The 16,178-nt window shown below is 38.4% G+C and overlaps 1 protein-coding gene across 1 annotated transcript in view; it reads right to left on the minus strand.

Annotated features, from left to right (window-relative positions):
• The window catches only part of LOC120426617 (tetratricopeptide repeat protein 39B-like), a 32,299-nt gene that overhangs the window by 12,095 nt on the left and 4,026 nt on the right, over positions 1 to 16,178 (minus strand). The window contains exon 2 of the mRNA XM_039591409.2: positions 6,618 to 6,649. Within this exon, the coding sequence (XP_039447343.1) occupies positions 6,618 to 6,649 (32 nt within the window). The remainder of the gene's footprint in view (positions 1 to 6,617; positions 6,650 to 16,178) is intronic.

The following is a 16,178-nucleotide window of genomic DNA, read 5'->3' on the forward strand; positions in this document are numbered from 1 at the left end:
AAAAAAGAGCCTAAGGGAGATCAGGGCTGAGCTGTAGGTTAGTCGAGGTTAGTCGTCGACTAACAAGTTCTTTAACAAAAATGTCGCCCTCCTTAAACCATTTGGCGCCCTCAGCAGGGCCCAAGAGAAACTTTGCATTTTGCAAATTTGCCAAGTTGCCGATTTGTGCTGCGCCTTCTTGAAAAAGATAGAGCGCCCCCTCAGGTAGCCCCAGGGCGCCCAAAATGCCATTTTTGGAAATTAAAAAAAAGAGCCTAAGGGAGATCAGGGCTGAGCTGTAGGTTAGTCGAGGTTAGTCGTCGACTAACAAGTTCTTTAACAAAAATGTCGCCCTCCTTAAACCATTTGGCGCCCTCAGCAGGGCCCAAGAGAAACTTTGCATTTTGCAAATTTGCCAAGTTGCCGATTTGTGCTGCGCCTTCTTGAAAAAGATAGAGCGCCCCCTCAGGTAGCCCCAGGGCGCCCAAAATGCCATTTTTGGAAATTAAAAAAAAGAGCCTAAGGGAGATCAGGGCTGAGCTGTAGGTTAGTCGAGGTTAGTCGTCGACTAACAAGTTCTTTAACAAAAATGTCGCCCTCCTTAAACCATTTGGCGCCCTCAGCAGGGCCCAAGAGAAACTTTGCATTTTGCAAATTTGCCAAGTTGCCGATTTGTGCTGCGCCTTCTTGAAAAAGATAGAGCGCCCCCTCAGGTAGCCCCAGGGCGCCCAAAATGCCATTTTTGGAAATTAAAAAAAAGAGCCTAAGGGAGATCAGGGCTGAGCTGTAGGTTAGTCGAGGTTAGTCGTCGACTAACAAGTTCTTTAACAAAAATGTCGCCCTCCTTAAACCATTTGGCGCCCTCAGCAGGGCCCAAGAGAAACTTTGCATTTTGCAAATTTGCCAAGTTGCCGATTTGTGCTGCGCCTTCTTGAAAAAGATAGAGCGCCCCCTCAGGTAGCCCCAGGGCGCCCAAAATGCCATTTTTGGAAATTAAAAAAAAGAGCCTAAGGGAGATCAGGGCTGAGCTGTAGGTTAGTCGAGGTTAGTCGTCGACTAACAAGTTCTTTAACAAAAATGTCGCCCTCCTTAAACCATTTGGCGCCCTCAGCAGGGCCCAAGAGAAACTTTGCATTTTGCAAATTTGCCAAGTTGCCGATTTGTGCTGCGCCTTCTTGAAAAAGATAGAGCGCCCCCTCAGGTAGCCCCAGGGCGCCCAAAATGCCATTTTTGGAAATTAAAAAAAAGAGCCTAAGGGAGATCAGGGCTGAGCTGTAGGTTAGTCGAGGTTAGTCGTCGACTAACAAGTTCTTTAACAAAAATGTCGCCCTCCTTAAACCATTTGGCGCCCTCAGCAGGGCCCAAGAGAAACTTTGCATTTTGCAAATTTGCCAAGTTGCCGATTTGTGCTGCGCCTTCTTGAAAAAGATAGAGCGCCCCCTCAGGTAGCCCCAGGGCGCCCAAAATGCCATTTTTGGAAATTAAAAAAAAGAGCCTAAGGGAGATCAGGGCTGAGCTGTAGGTTAGTCGAGGTTAGTCGTCGACTAACAAGTTCTTTAACAAAAATGTCGCCCTCCTTAAACCATTTGGCGCCCTCAGCAGGGCCCAAGAGAAACTTTGCATTTTGCAAATTTGCCAAGTTGCCGATTTGTGCTGCGCCTTCTTGAAAAAGATAGAGCGCCCCCTCAGGTAGCCCCAGGGCGCCCAAAATGCCATTTTTGGAAATTAAAAAAAAGAGCCTAAGGGAGATCAGGGCTGAGCTGTAGGTTAGTCGAGGTTAGTCGTCGACTAACAAGTTCTTTAACAAAAATGTCGCCCTCCTTAAACCATTTGGCGCCCTCAGCAGGGCCCAAGAGAAACTTTGCATTTTGCAAATTTGCCAAGTTGCCGATTTGTGCTGCGCCTTCTTGAAAAAGATAGAGCGCCCCCTCAGGTAGCCCCAGGGCGCCCAAAATGCCATTTTTGGAAATTAAAAAAAAGAGCCTAAGGGAGATCAGGGCTGAGCTGTAGGTTAGTCGAGGTTAGTCGTCGACTAACAAGTTCTTTAACAAAAATGTCGCCCTCCTTAAACCATTTGGCGCCCTCAGCAGGGCCCAAGAGAAACTTTGCATTTTGCAAATTTGCCAAGTTGCCGATTTGTGCTGCGCCTTCTTGAAAAAGATAGAGCGCCCCCTCAGGTAGCCCCAGGGCGCCCAAAATGCCATTTTTGGAAATTAAAAAAAAGAGCCTAAGGGAGATCAGGGCTGAGCTGTAGGTTAGTCGAGGTTAGTCGTCGACTAACAAGTTCTTTAACAAAAATGTCGCCCTCCTTAAACCATTTGGCGCCCTCAGCAGGGCCCAAGAGAAACTTTGCATTTTGCAAATTTGCCAAGTTGCCGATTTGTGCTGCGCCTTCTTGAAAAAGATAGAGCGCCCCCTCAGGTAGCCCCAGGGCGCCCAAAATGCCATTTTTGGAAATTAAAAAAAAGAGCCTAAGGGAGATCAGGGCTGAGCTGTAGGTTAGTCGAGGTTAGTCGTCGACTAACAAGTTCTTTAACAAAAATGTCGCCCTCCTTAAACCATTTGGCGCCCTCAGCAGGGCCCAAGAGAAACTTTGCATTTTGCAAATTTGCCAAGTTGCCGATTTGTGCTGCGCCTTCTTGAAAAAGATAGAGCGCCCCCTCAGGTAGCCCCAGGGCGCCCAAAATGCCATTTTTGGAAATTAAAAAAAAGAGCCTAAGGGAGATCAGGGCTGAGCTGTAGGTTAGTCGAGGTTAGTCGTCGACTAACAAGTTCTTTAACAAAAATGTCGCCCTCCTTAAACCATTTGGCGCCCTCAGCAGGGCCCAAGAGAAACTTTGCATTTTGCAAATTTGCCAAGTTGCCGATTTGTGCTGCGCCTTCTTGAAAAAGATAGAGCGCCCCCTCAGGTAGCCCCAGGGCGCCCAAAATGCCATTTTTGGAAATTAAAAAAAAGAGCCTAAGGGAGATCAGGGCTGAGCTGTAGGTTAGTCGAGGTTAGTCGTCGACTAACAAGTTCTTTAACAAAAATGTCGCCCTCCTTAAACCATTTGGCGCCCTCAGCAGGGCCCAAGAGAAACTTTGCATTTTGCAAATTTGCCAAGTTGCCGATTTGTGCTGCGCCTTCTTGAAAAAGATAGAGCGCCCCCTCAGGTAGCCCCAGGGCGCCCAAAATGCCATTTTTGGAAATTAAAAAAAAGAGCCTAAGGGAGATCAGGGCTGAGCTGTAGGTTAGTCGAGGTTAGTCGTCGACTAACAAGTTCTTTAACAAAAATGTCGCCCTCCTTAAACCATTTGGCGCCCTCAGCAGGGCCCAAGAGAAACTTTGCATTTTGCAAATTTGCCAAGTTGCCGATTTGTGCTGCGCCTTCTTGAAAAAGATAGAGCGCCCCCTCAGGTAGCCCCAGGGCGCCCAAAATGCCATTTTTGGAAATTAAAAAAAAGAGCCTAAGGGAGATCAGGGCTGAGCTGTAGGTTAGTCGAGGTTAGTCGTCGACTAACAAGTTCTTTAACAAAAATGTCGCCCTCCTTAAACCATTTGGCGCCCTCAGCAGGGCCCAAGAGAAACTTTGCATTTTGCAAATTTGCCAAGTTGCCGATTTGTGCTGCGCCTTCTTGAAAAAGATAGAGCGCCCCCTCAGGTAGCCCCAGGGCGCCCAAAATGCCATTTTTGGAAATTAAAAAAAAGAGCCTAAGGGAGATCAGGGCTGAGCTGTAGGTTAGTCGAGGTTAGTCGTCGACTAACAAGTTCTTTAACAAAAATGTCGCCCTCCTTAAACCATTTGGCGCCCTCAGCAGGGCCCAAGAGAAACTTTGCATTTTGCAAATTTGCCAAGTTGCCGATTTGTGCTGCGCCTTCTTGAAAAAGATAGAGCGCCCCCTCAGGTAGCCCCAGGGCGCCCAAAATGCCATTTTTGGAAATTAAAAAAAAGAGCCTAAGGGAGATCAGGGCTGAGCTGTAGGTTAGTCGAGGTTAGTCGTCGACTAACAAGTTCTTTAACAAAAATGTCGCCCTCCTTAAACCATTTGGCGCCCTCAGCAGGGCCCAAGAGAAACTTTGCATTTTGCAAATTTGCCAAGTTGCCGATTTGTGCTGCGCCTTCTTGAAAAAGATAGAGCGCCCCCTCAGGTAGCCCCAGGGCGCCCAAAATGCCATTTTTGGAAATTAAAAAAAAGAGCCTAAGGGAGATCAGGGCTGAGCTGTAGGTTAGTCGAGGTTAGTCGTCGACTAACAAGTTCTTTAACAAAAATGTCGCCCTCCTTAAACCATTTGGCGCCCTCAGCAGGGCCCAAGAGAAACTTTGCATTTTGCAAATTTGCCAAGTTGCCGATTTGTGCTGCGCCTTCTTGAAAAAGATAGAGCGCCCCCTCAGGTAGCCCCAGGGCGCCCAAAATGCCATTTTTGGAAATTAAAAAAAAGAGCCTAAGGGAGATCAGGGCTGAGCTGTAGGTTAGTCGAGGTTAGTCGTCGACTAACAAGTTCTTTAACAAAAATGTCGCCCTCCTTAAACCATTTGGCGCCCTCAGCAGGGCCCAAGAGAAACTTTGCATTTTGCAAATTTGCCAAGTTGCCGATTTGTGCTGCGCCTTCTTGAAAAAGATAGAGCGCCCCCTCAGGTAGCCCCAGGGCGCCCAAAATGCCATTTTTGGAAATTAAAAAAAGAGCCTAAGGGAGATCAGGGCTGAGCTGTAGGTTAGTCGAGGTTAGTCGTCGACTAACAAGTTCTTTAACAAAAATGTCGCCCTCCTTAAACCATTTGGCGCCCTCAGCAGGGCCCAAGAGAAACTTTGCATTTTGCAAATTTGCTAAGTTGCCAAGTTGCGCCGCGAAACGCTGCCGCGTTTGTTTTGAATCAACTAGCAGTGCTCTTCAACGTGTTCCGTTTTGATGATTCTTTCCTTTTTCTAGATGCTGCTACGTTGCTGTTCGCTCTGTTCACACTGTTCGTTTTATGCATCGCTAGCATACAATGACCGGTGTTATGGCATATCAGGGTCTGATCTGTGTTTATAATATACATTTTTGTTCGCTGCGATGATTCAATTTATTGCGGCTGGAGTGGCTTTTTTGCCAAATCATTCATAAACTTACGTTTAGCAGGGGTGCAATTGGGTCAAAATGATTTTTTAATGAAATTTGCAATTCCTCAGTCTTTTCAATGAAATTTGATTATGTTTCAAGGGTTGAGTAGGAGACATCTTAAAAACGTTTGCAGAAAATGTCACATTCCAAGAACAAAACCCTCGATTTTGGCAGCTATATATATTTGGGGTACGTTTTTCACCAAAAATGATTTTTCAAAAAATCAACCTTTTAATATTCTCTTTGAAATGGGTCGATTCCTTTGAAAGAGTAACACTGCTGAGTTACTTGTTTTGATCATTTCTTTGTATTAGAGCATTATTTTAGTTTAAATTTTTAAACGATTCATCAAATTCCATCATATTTTTGGAAAATGTTGGTATACTATCTAAGATCAATCCTTCGTTAAGTTTTTTCGCTATCATTTAAATTGTTTTTGTTCGGTAGAAGTAATGAGAAGTGAATCGTTTTTTGGCCCATAGTAACACAAATTGACTGTACATTAATGTTAACTTTATACAATTTTCAATGTAATTTTCAGATACAATAATGTAGATTTTAAATAAAATATGTTTGTATGAAATTTGATTATCTTTCCGAATAGGGGATTCATACTCGTACTGTTGCTGTATAACTGTTGCAGTTTGCCTATAATCAAACAACATTTAATGATTAGTGGAGGGACCTAGTTCGGCAAATGGATAAAATTTATTTATGTGGATTTTTCATTGCTAACGTAGCTGTTATTTTTGTGTAATCAAAAAACGAATAGCATATTCCACCCCCCCCCCCCCCCCCCCCGCTCATCACTTGGCGCCCCTGGTAAAAATATAGGCGCCCTACGAGGAGAAGCGCCCTCGCCAGGAACATTGGCGCCCTAAACCCGCCAACAGCGACTAACTAGTTCAAAATCGTACAGCTCAGCCCTGCTCGGAATCATTCGTCGGTTGACCTTAATTGGAAGCATACCAGGCATAAAGGGAGGAGCAGCGCACGTGCACAGGATGAAATGGAATGCCATCCTGCTGATATCACACCCCACCAGGTGAGTGTGACACGAGCTTGGAATGTGTTTCACACGTTTTCTATTTTTTCCCGTGTATCGTCGTCGTCGTCGAAAACGTAATTATAGATAGCCACGCTGGGTATGTGGAATTGAATTGCTTGCACGGTGAAAACACACCACCAGAGCTTGGTGCAGTGACGTGCGTGAAGGCATTTGAAGGTTTTCTTTGGAACTTTCTAGAAATATTGGTTTTTATTTGAGAACATCAAATCATGACAGTAAAGTTACGTAGACTTTTGATAAGACTGTTGACCTTCATCAATCCTACCTTTAGCTATCTGGTGAGTTATATACAAATAGATAAAGAAAAAAGAAATAAAACTGAAAATTTATTGACTGTTTGCCGTCGAAGTGAAGTCATGTTTGAGGTGCAGAACAAACCTTGGATAAAGCGACGAAGTAGGGTTAATATCTTTTGGATTGACTATGCACTCAAATTACTTAGTTCTAAATTGAATCAAATCAATTTTCAAATTATTCGGTACTTACGTTGGCCCTTCTGTGTCGCAAGCATCTTGAAACTGGAAAGATATAAGAAAATAAAAAGTTAGAAGAGAAAATTATTATAATTGAGCGATTCGCTGATATTTCGGTCATTCGATTTTTTGCATTTTTTAATCCGGCTGAAACTTTTTTTCTGAAAAGTTCGGTATGCCCAAGGAAGCCATTTTGCATCGTTAGTTTGTCCATATAGTTTTCCATACAAATTTGACAGCTGCCCATACAAAAATTATGTGTGGAAATTCAATAATCTGTATCTTTCGAAGGAATTTTTAGATCGATTTGGTGTCTTGGGCAAAGTTGTAGGTATGGATAAGGACTACACTGAAAAAAATTATACATGGTAAAAAATTGGTGATTCTTTATTTCACTTTTTGTCACTGAAACTTGATTTGCAAAAAAGCTCAATTTTTAATTCTTTTTAATTTTCTGATATGTTTTAGGGGACATCAAATGCCAACTTTTCAGAAATTTCCAAAACGGGCAAAAAGTCTTTGACCGAGTTATGAATTTTTGAATCAATACTGATTTTTTCAAAAAATCGAAATATTGGTCGAGCATATCAGAAAAAAAAATAGTGTTTATGCAAATCAAGTTTTAGCGACAAAAAGTGAAATAAAAATCACCAAAAAAATTTTTTACCGTGTATCATTTTTTTTTTCAGTGTAGTCCTTATCCATTCCTACAACTTTGCCCAAGACACCAAATCGATCAAAAAACTCCTTCAAAAGACACAGATTTTTGAATTTTCATATATCATTTTTGTATGGACAGTTGCCAAATTTGTATGGAAAATTATATGGACAAACTAATGATGCAAAATGGCTTCTTTGGGCATACCGAAGGCACCAAAAATAATCAGCATGATTAAAAAAAAAATTAAAGAAACGTCAAATTTATCGTCCTATTTGCTATGTAAAAATAAAAAATCTGTACTTCGAGAAGGAGTTTTTTTTATCGATTTGATTCTTTTAAATTCCGAAACAATAAATAAATAAATACGACGAGTGCTTTAAAAATCCCGGAAACACTTTTTAAATTAGAATAAAGATAGAATAAAGATAAGTGACGCAAGGTGAGTGTCAAATTCTTAAAAAGTATTGAAAAGTATCCCTGTTTTCAAGCGAAGATGGCGTTACTGGTGCACGCCCGAAATGTCAAAATCACGCAGTGATACTAACATTACAAAAAAAGTGTGCCATGGTATGACAACCACACTTTTTTCTAATGTTGGTACCACTGCACGATTTTGACATTTCGGGCGTGCACTATTAGTAACGCCATCTTCGCTTGAAAACCTGGATTCAGCTTAAGGGATTACATACATGTAAATCGGCAAAAATATCAGAGATTGGTTTGAGTACAAACTTAAACTTTTTTTTAATCTGTTTTCAAGACATTAAAATACACATTTTCAACAATTACCAAAATAAATTTGAAGACAGTGGTTGCCTCATTGCCGAGATATAGCTTTGAAGTAAGCAGTTTAAAAAAAACGGGTGCCACGATATCTAACACTGTCTTGACCAAATCGGCTCAAAATGTTTGTAAAGACTCGTTAAACCGGTACCGTGTGCATGACGAAGGCCGATTTTCAAAAAGTTTGTTTTTAAAAAAGATAAAAATATTTGTATGTTTTTCATATTAAAAATCGTTTTTTTAATTTTGTGTTTTTTTTTAAATGCAAATTTTCCAAATCGGGCACACGGGATATGTCTTGCGAGTCTTCACCCCCAATTTCAGCTTATTTGGTCTATCCCATCTCCAGATATCGTGGCACCCGTTAATTCACTCGGTGTTCATTGAAAAACGCTCAAAAAGTTTGACAGTTCGTTTTGCGCAAGGCAAAATTTTCAGTTTAAATCGTCTGTAACTTACTTTAATCATAAAATGTCTTCATGAAACTTTCAGGAGTGATTGAAAATCATCTTTTACGTGGATTTAATAAATTTTCTGTAAAATGAAATTTTGTGATTTTCTACACGTATGTAACCTCTTAAGTAAGTGCTGAAAAGTTTAACTTTCAGCCACAGAGTAACCCAGAGTGAACACTTGCGATTGGTTTTTGATTCTATGTGTCAAATGTTATTTCAAACATCCTTGTTTTAAGAAGATTCACCGTTCAAAACAAAAGTAAAACTTTTTAGCACTGGTATTGAAAGTTATTTATTTAATTATTTTTATTAGAGAAATAGGCCGTTTTGTCGCTCGAGAGTTGCAGAAAAGGTAAGTAGTTTCACGACGGAATTGCAAAAAAGCTTGGCGATGAAAAGTAGACCGTTTCGTCATTCGAGAATGACAGGAAAAGTGGAAAAGGTAATATTACACCTTCCATATTTACACAATTTTTTACTGTGCAATTTCACAACGAAATTGTAAAAAGTACTCTACCCCTGTTCGCATAAATGTCCCATATGCATTTTTATCACTTTTTAGTTAATTATGATTCAAAATCGTGTACATTTTAAGGAAAAAAAACGGTACTTTGTTTGAGATACAGGTTTTTGATAGCCTTTTTGTATGTACAGTTTCGGCGACAAAAAAAAATCTTCGGAGGACAAACCGTTTTCTTTTCATCGCTTTACTGACTTCTTATCAGGAACAACTCGGTTCTTCTAACACTCTCCAAAAAGTTGTAGGGAACTGAATTTCCTACAAGAATTCATAATTTAGGCCGATTTGTTCAACGCAGTGAATTAAAGTTTTAACAGATTTAAAAAAAAAAGTCAATTGTGAGCTCAAACCAACACATTGGTATATATTACTCTGATTATTAGAAATAATTAAATATAAATCGTATTGTTGATTCCGTTTCAATGAATTTTAATCTATCGCGTTTCAAGTTTCTAGATAATACGTACTTTTGTTAAATGTACTTCAACCAAACATCAACTACGCTTTCAACAACTCTTCACCATACAATTTCACTTAGTAAACAATTAACACATTGTGTTGACAAACGAAAGCATATCGCAAAACCATCAAGTGAGGGACACTAGCGTCAGCATGTCACCACTCGATGTGGGACAAACAAGCGAGCAAGTAAGTAGTAGCCATCAATCGAAACTACAAACCCGAACGGGGGTACGGTACGTGCCGACAAGCAATGACATTGCTCACTTGAGATCATTACTCTTCAATGTGAGTTTCCCTAACAGCAGTACTAGATCCTGTATATCGCAAGACAATGATTTAGAGATTGATGAATATATGCTAGCATTGTTAAAAATTTCATTAAATTTGATGGTGTATCTAAATTATTAGGTTTTAATAAATATTGAGTGTATGTCATATTTTCAATGCAATCAGGAAGAAGTTAATTCCGTGCACAGCTCTGGCCAAACTCTACCAAACTATTATGATATTTCCGGTCAACCGTCTGGCATCGAAGCAAGCGGCAACAGGTTCAAGCCAATAAAGATTTGATGCACAAGTGAGCACGTGACCCGTGTTCCATTGTCGGACTCAAATGTACAAACAAAAACGCGTGCGCGCAAAATGGAAAGTTCAGCTCGTTTGTCATCTTCTGCTGACGCACGCAAAAAGCTTGGAATTCCCCATCCGATCTCCAGCCGAAATCAGGCAAGCACTTCTGGACATCGCACACCATGTGGGGCACACGCAAAACTGTACGAATTAACCCTCAAATGCAAATACCCTTTTTATTTTTGTTCTTTAAAAAAAACTTAACGGCTTTAGTTTTATGAATAATTCTCGGTTTTTTTTTAAAGGTCCACTATACCAAATTTTCGGTTTTTGCTTTTTGAGTGTTTTTTAATACCCCTGAATCAAGGCGGTTTCAAAAACACCCAAAAAGCAAAAACTGGAAATTTGGTTTAGTGGACCTTTAGAAAAAAAACTCCAGAATTTTTCTTTTAGTTTTTATTTAGTATGTTATATACTAAAAATCTAGCTAAATTTATATTTTTTCTGATCATATTAATATACCGTAAAACGGGGTGACTTTGATAGGTTTGCGATTTTTCCGCAAAATGAAGAGTACAATTAAAATACGTAAGGAATGGTTAAGAAACATACTGACCGTGGTAGAGAAGTGTTCAAAGTATGTACCTCAAGCAGAACTTTTCAATTTTGACAAGTTTAACAAGTTAGTTAACTATAGTTAAGAAAATGCTGATGAAAGTCATTATTTTAAACTTCTCAAATTGTCATGATTTTCTCAATGAACATGTTTTTTAATAGGAAAACGGAATGCATTTTCGGATTATTTGGACAATTTTCCACTAGGAGAAGGTTAAAAAAGTTTGTAAATAATAAATAATATGTGTTTTTGAAACACAATTAAACAAAATCTCCAAATTTATAGGCAATTTCAGTTGAACAAATTTCATGTAAAATGTGAAAACTTGTGATTCGTGCTTTGAATTCAGTTTAAAATGCAATATAAATCGATAATTTTACAAACAAAACTAGTTTTAACAAATTTCAGGCAAAATTCCGACTTTTTAACAATTCTACCTAAAATTTATATGTATTTTGTTAAAAAGCTTGGAAACTTAGTTAACTAAATATAAACATTGTTTTTTTTTTCATAAAAACTATATCAGCTACTTTAGTGATGGTACATTTAACTTACAAATAAAGTCTGAACATCTTAAATATGATTTTAACAATAAAAACTATGACTTCCAAAATAGTGCATGGACTTTGTGTGGCCTACCACAGTACATGTTTTAAAATTAATAATCTTGAGAAAAAACTTACCTGTTGAAAAATATTACACGGTATAGCTTTTTTTCAAGACATTTACAAAGTCACATTAAACAAGTAAGACTTCTAAATTTAAAATTGACTTAAACTTTAAAGTTCTTCTTTCAACGCTTTTTGGGTTGTAGAGGGTTAACCGTTAACCGCTAAAGGTTAACGCATTTAGCGCCGGCACGGACAGAGATCATCAACCGTAACAACGACAACGCGTCGGACGCATCATCCGCTGCAACGAGCGTCGCGACGCGCCTGGTGACGCCTATCGTTGAGAATCGATCTGACCTCGCCGGCTAACCCCAATTGTCTAGGTTTGTTTTACGCGGTTGGTAGATTACATCCCTTGAACGCTAATTACTCAAATGACGATCTGTTTTTGCGTGTGACTGCGAAAATCAATCTCGTTTGAGATTGCCCAGCTGGATGCAAATTTCTCAGACAATTTCCGCGAACTAATAGCAGGGTGGGGTTCACAATAAACCTTGTCTATACAACGTGCACTGAACTTAACCCGTCACACACTTCAACCCTTTTCAACAACAAAAGTGCAACTCTGGCGCTGAAACTGCTTCCTCATTTAACATTAAACAGATCACCCAGCAATGAGTTCGAACTTTGTCGATAGGACGATGATCATGCAAAAAAATAACAATCAATAAGTCATAAAATAAAAATAACATACTAATTGTGTTGTGTCGGCAGCGGCAATTCAAAACGAGCGGTGGACATTGATTGGGGATGGTGGATAGCTTATCAGCAAATGTTTGCACGCCGCGCATTACGTAAGAGGTGGACTTTATCAGCTCTGTACACATGCTAGTGTCAAGCGAGTTCAGTTTTATAAAATACGGATATGCTAATAAAAAGAAATACAACTCGTTCGGGCTCTCGTTCAAGTTCAAGCCCAAACGCCAGCTCAGTTTCGTCGTCGGTTGAGTCAGCAAAGACGGGTACTTCAAGATACAGGGCATTGATAAATGTTCTAATAACTTGAAGCACGTAAAACCGGTTAGGCGACCTTCGCTTATAGATTAAGATGTGTACGTATATCCGAGAATGAGATCAATCATATCAGGATAGGGGAAAGTGGGGCAAGTGTAACAAGCTAAGGAAATGCTCGTTATAACCCATCAAAAACGTTAAAAAATCTGTCGGGTTTTTTATAATCATCTTATTCCAGGTCTTGATAGAACAAGTTTTTAAAAAATCCTATTTTTTAATGTAAAAAAATGATCTAGTGGGGCAAGACGAACAAGCCATTGGGGCAAGAGGAACAATGCATGAAACAACATGTTATTTTGCTAATAATTGAACTGTTATCACTTAGATACATCAGATAAGAATGTATTTGAAACGTTTCTTTCATTTTTAGATTAAATAATAATATTTTACAAAAAAAAAATGATCATCTTTACGAAAAAAAATATAACTTAGATGAAAAAAAGGAAATTTCCATAATATCACTATATTTTGTATGGACAATTTTTTTTAACAATTGTTAGACTCTAGCAGTGAATTGATCCGTAGTGTTGAAACATGTTATCTTTTCTTCTTATATTATTAAATACGCGTTGATCCCTGATTTGCCTGAGGGGATTGGAAGTCTAAATATAGATCGAGTTTCCTTCAGATGCTTGCTTCTATGTTTAGGCGGGGCCGAACAATGCCCAGCGACCTCGGAATTGGACCGCAAGGAGCTCTGTCATTCTGAAACGGGTCGTTGGAAGCAGCGCGAGGGCTATCACCACCTAATACCCGGGACTGAGATAAGCTGTATCAGTATTCGGAATGTACACAGTCTGATACAAATTATACTTTCCCATAATTTCGCTACCGGTTAGCGGGTATTGGATTGGACCACACACACACACACACACACAATTTTTTTTAACAATTGTTTATCAGTTTTTAGGTACATTGATGAATTTATTCTCCAATAAAATATGTTGTTGCAGCAATTCGTATTTTTTTCCATACAAGATTTTTTAAAAGCTCTCAACAAAAATAACCAAAAGTTAAATCATATTTTATAAAAGGTGCAAGTCATTGGTAGGGACACTACTTGTCTATAAAAAAAAAAGCATTTTGATAAAATGAGCCTCAAAACGAACCCTAAGCATTATTTTGTACTTTCCAAATATTATAAGAAAACAAAGGTTCTGAAAAAACTTCATTAAATCATATGCCCCGTGGCGTTTAGAATCAGCTAATTGCATTGCTAGCAACAATTCCTCATACTGGAAATAATCAAAATTGTAAAAATTACGGCGGTACGAACGATTGTTCCTCTTGCCCCATATGGTCGTCTTGCCCCACCTTCCCCTAGTTGTTGGGAACACTAACCGGAATTTTAGAACGTGGGTCAGATGTCATTCTCAATGTTATAAATAAACATACTTGATTCACGTGGTTGTACGCGGAATTTTCTTCTTCTGGGGAGGCCATCTATTGTTATACATTTCGATTTTTGTGAAAAAGTTACCTGATAATTCGGAATTTGCAAAATAGTTCCAGCTGTCAAAATGCTCATCCGCCCTTTTCTCGTGTTGCTCCAGAATTCCAGAACATTAAAAACTATCAATTTATTTCAAAACTGGTTCACAGATTTTTTATGAAAAAAGGAAGTTTCAAATATTTTTTTAAATTTATGGCCCCGAAGTAACAGGGCCATGGTTTCGACATTGCATTGAAATGGGTTTCAGTCAACTTTCAAACATCAATTTGCACAATCAAAAATCTAGGTTCTAACGAAATAACTATTTTGGCAAAAAGAAACGTTGCTGTACTGCAACTAAAAATAATAAACTAGCTAAGAAACATGTTAAAAATTGTTATCAGCACAGAAAAATGTACTTCAAATTATTAAATTAAATGTCAGTCCACCTCTTACGTAATGTGCGGCGTGGACATATTTGCTGATAAGCTATCCACCATCCACAATCAATGACCACCGCTCGTTTTGAATTGTAAAGTGATGGCAGCACAGGCGCCGACACGACACAAAAAGTACGTTATTTTTATTTTATGACTTATTGATTGTTTTTTTTTCATGAAATTTCTTTAAACACAAAAACTTAAAAATAAAGTGTTTTTTTATGTTAGGCCGTTACAAATATTTTCCAAAATTTAATTTGTTAATTGATTTTTTTTAAATTAAAGGATTTAAATTTTAAAAAAAATATAAATTTAAAAAAATATTTAAAAAAAATCTAAATTGAGATTGAAAAAAAAATTGTTTATTTTTTTAAAAGATGAAAAAATAAAAAGATAAAAATAATAACTAAAAAAACTCGTAAAAAATTAGAGCTTGAAATAATTTATAAAATTGAAGAAAATATAAATTTAAAAATTAAAATCCAGGCTTTTTTCTTACGTCTTAAAATTATATGTAAACATTTAGTGTATCCCGCTAACTCCAATGGACGTTGGAATGAGGTGTGAAAAGGACACACTCAATGTTTACATGTGTTTATAGGACCAAATCAAAAGAAGTCTAGTAATCATAAATAAAAAATAAACAAAAAATCAAGAAAAAAATAAAAAATTAAAACGAAAAAACCAAAATTCAAAAGGAGTCAACATCAAAAATAAATCTCCAACAAATTAAAACAGATAAAAAATCTATCAATTTGAAAAACATAGCTTAAATTTTTTTTTAATAATGATTTTTTGTTTTTCCTTAACGGTACACAGCAACCATAGCATTTGCAGCCAGATTTCTGTTACAGACATTTAGTATCTTCAATACTACGGGAATTATCGATATAATTTTTTATTCAACCCCTAAATTACTGTCTTCGTAGTTATTTACAACAAAGTATGACTATTTTTACAATCAGATTCTTGCAGGATTGGGTCCGTAAGTTTGACAATTTTGGAATAAGAAGACAACAACTTCCTTGGTTGCTGTGCATCCTTAAATTTTTAAATTTTTAACTTTTTTTTTATTTTGAATATATATAAATATAAAAAAAAATTCTCCCAGAACATTTCATTTCCCTCTATAGGTCCCTAATCAAAGCGGGTAGCAAATTGTTGAACTTTCGACAATTTCAAAAAAAAAAATTCTTTGAAATTTTCAATGGGATCCAAAAGTTCAATAATCTTTTAGTATTTCTAGGCATGAATCAATGCATAAATATTGATTTTGAAGGTAAACGAGAACAAAAAACGAAAAAAACACATTTTTGGGCAGCCCACGGTGGGCTTGTTTCGATGGCAAAATTTGCTACCCTAGCGGTGGGAATGACCGAGTTTTTTCATGATGGCAAATTTGATCTCGGTATTCATGAGCCGGGTGCAAATTTGATTTGCACCCCAGCGCAGCAGATGCCCTAAGAAAATGTTATCACGAAAGGCGACTCTGTCCTAACCAGGTCTCAACACCGAAAAGGACCTAATTAAAATAAGTTTTTGAAAAAAAACCCTATGGGTCATTAGGGTAGAATCGAGATGTATGGGAAAATCAAGCCTGCTTCAGTGGAATCGCCGGTGGAGGTTGGACTCGCAATCCAAAGGTCGTCAGTTCGAACCCTGGGATGGAAGGTTCCTTGGAGTAGAAAGAGGTTTGGGTGCTCTCCCCATTCAAGCCTATGAACTCCTAGGTTTGAGCAGAAATTTGCAATAGAGACCACAAAAGACCTGGGGGTCGTTAAAGTGGATGGTTTGATTGTTTGTTGGGAAAATTGAAAATGATAAAAAAAATCCGACCAGCAACACATTTTTTGGGTCCTTTTTAGGGTCCTAAAACAACCTCCACAAATTCGGGAGCCATTGGTTAAGCCCACGTGGGTGGGTCTCGTGGCGCAGGGGTAGCGGCTTCGG

Source organism: Culex pipiens, chromosome 2 (assembly GCF_016801865.2).
Source record: "Culex pipiens pallens isolate TS chromosome 2, TS_CPP_V2, whole genome shotgun sequence".
Lineage (NCBI taxonomy): Eukaryota > Metazoa > Arthropoda > Insecta > Diptera > Culicidae > Culex > Culex pipiens.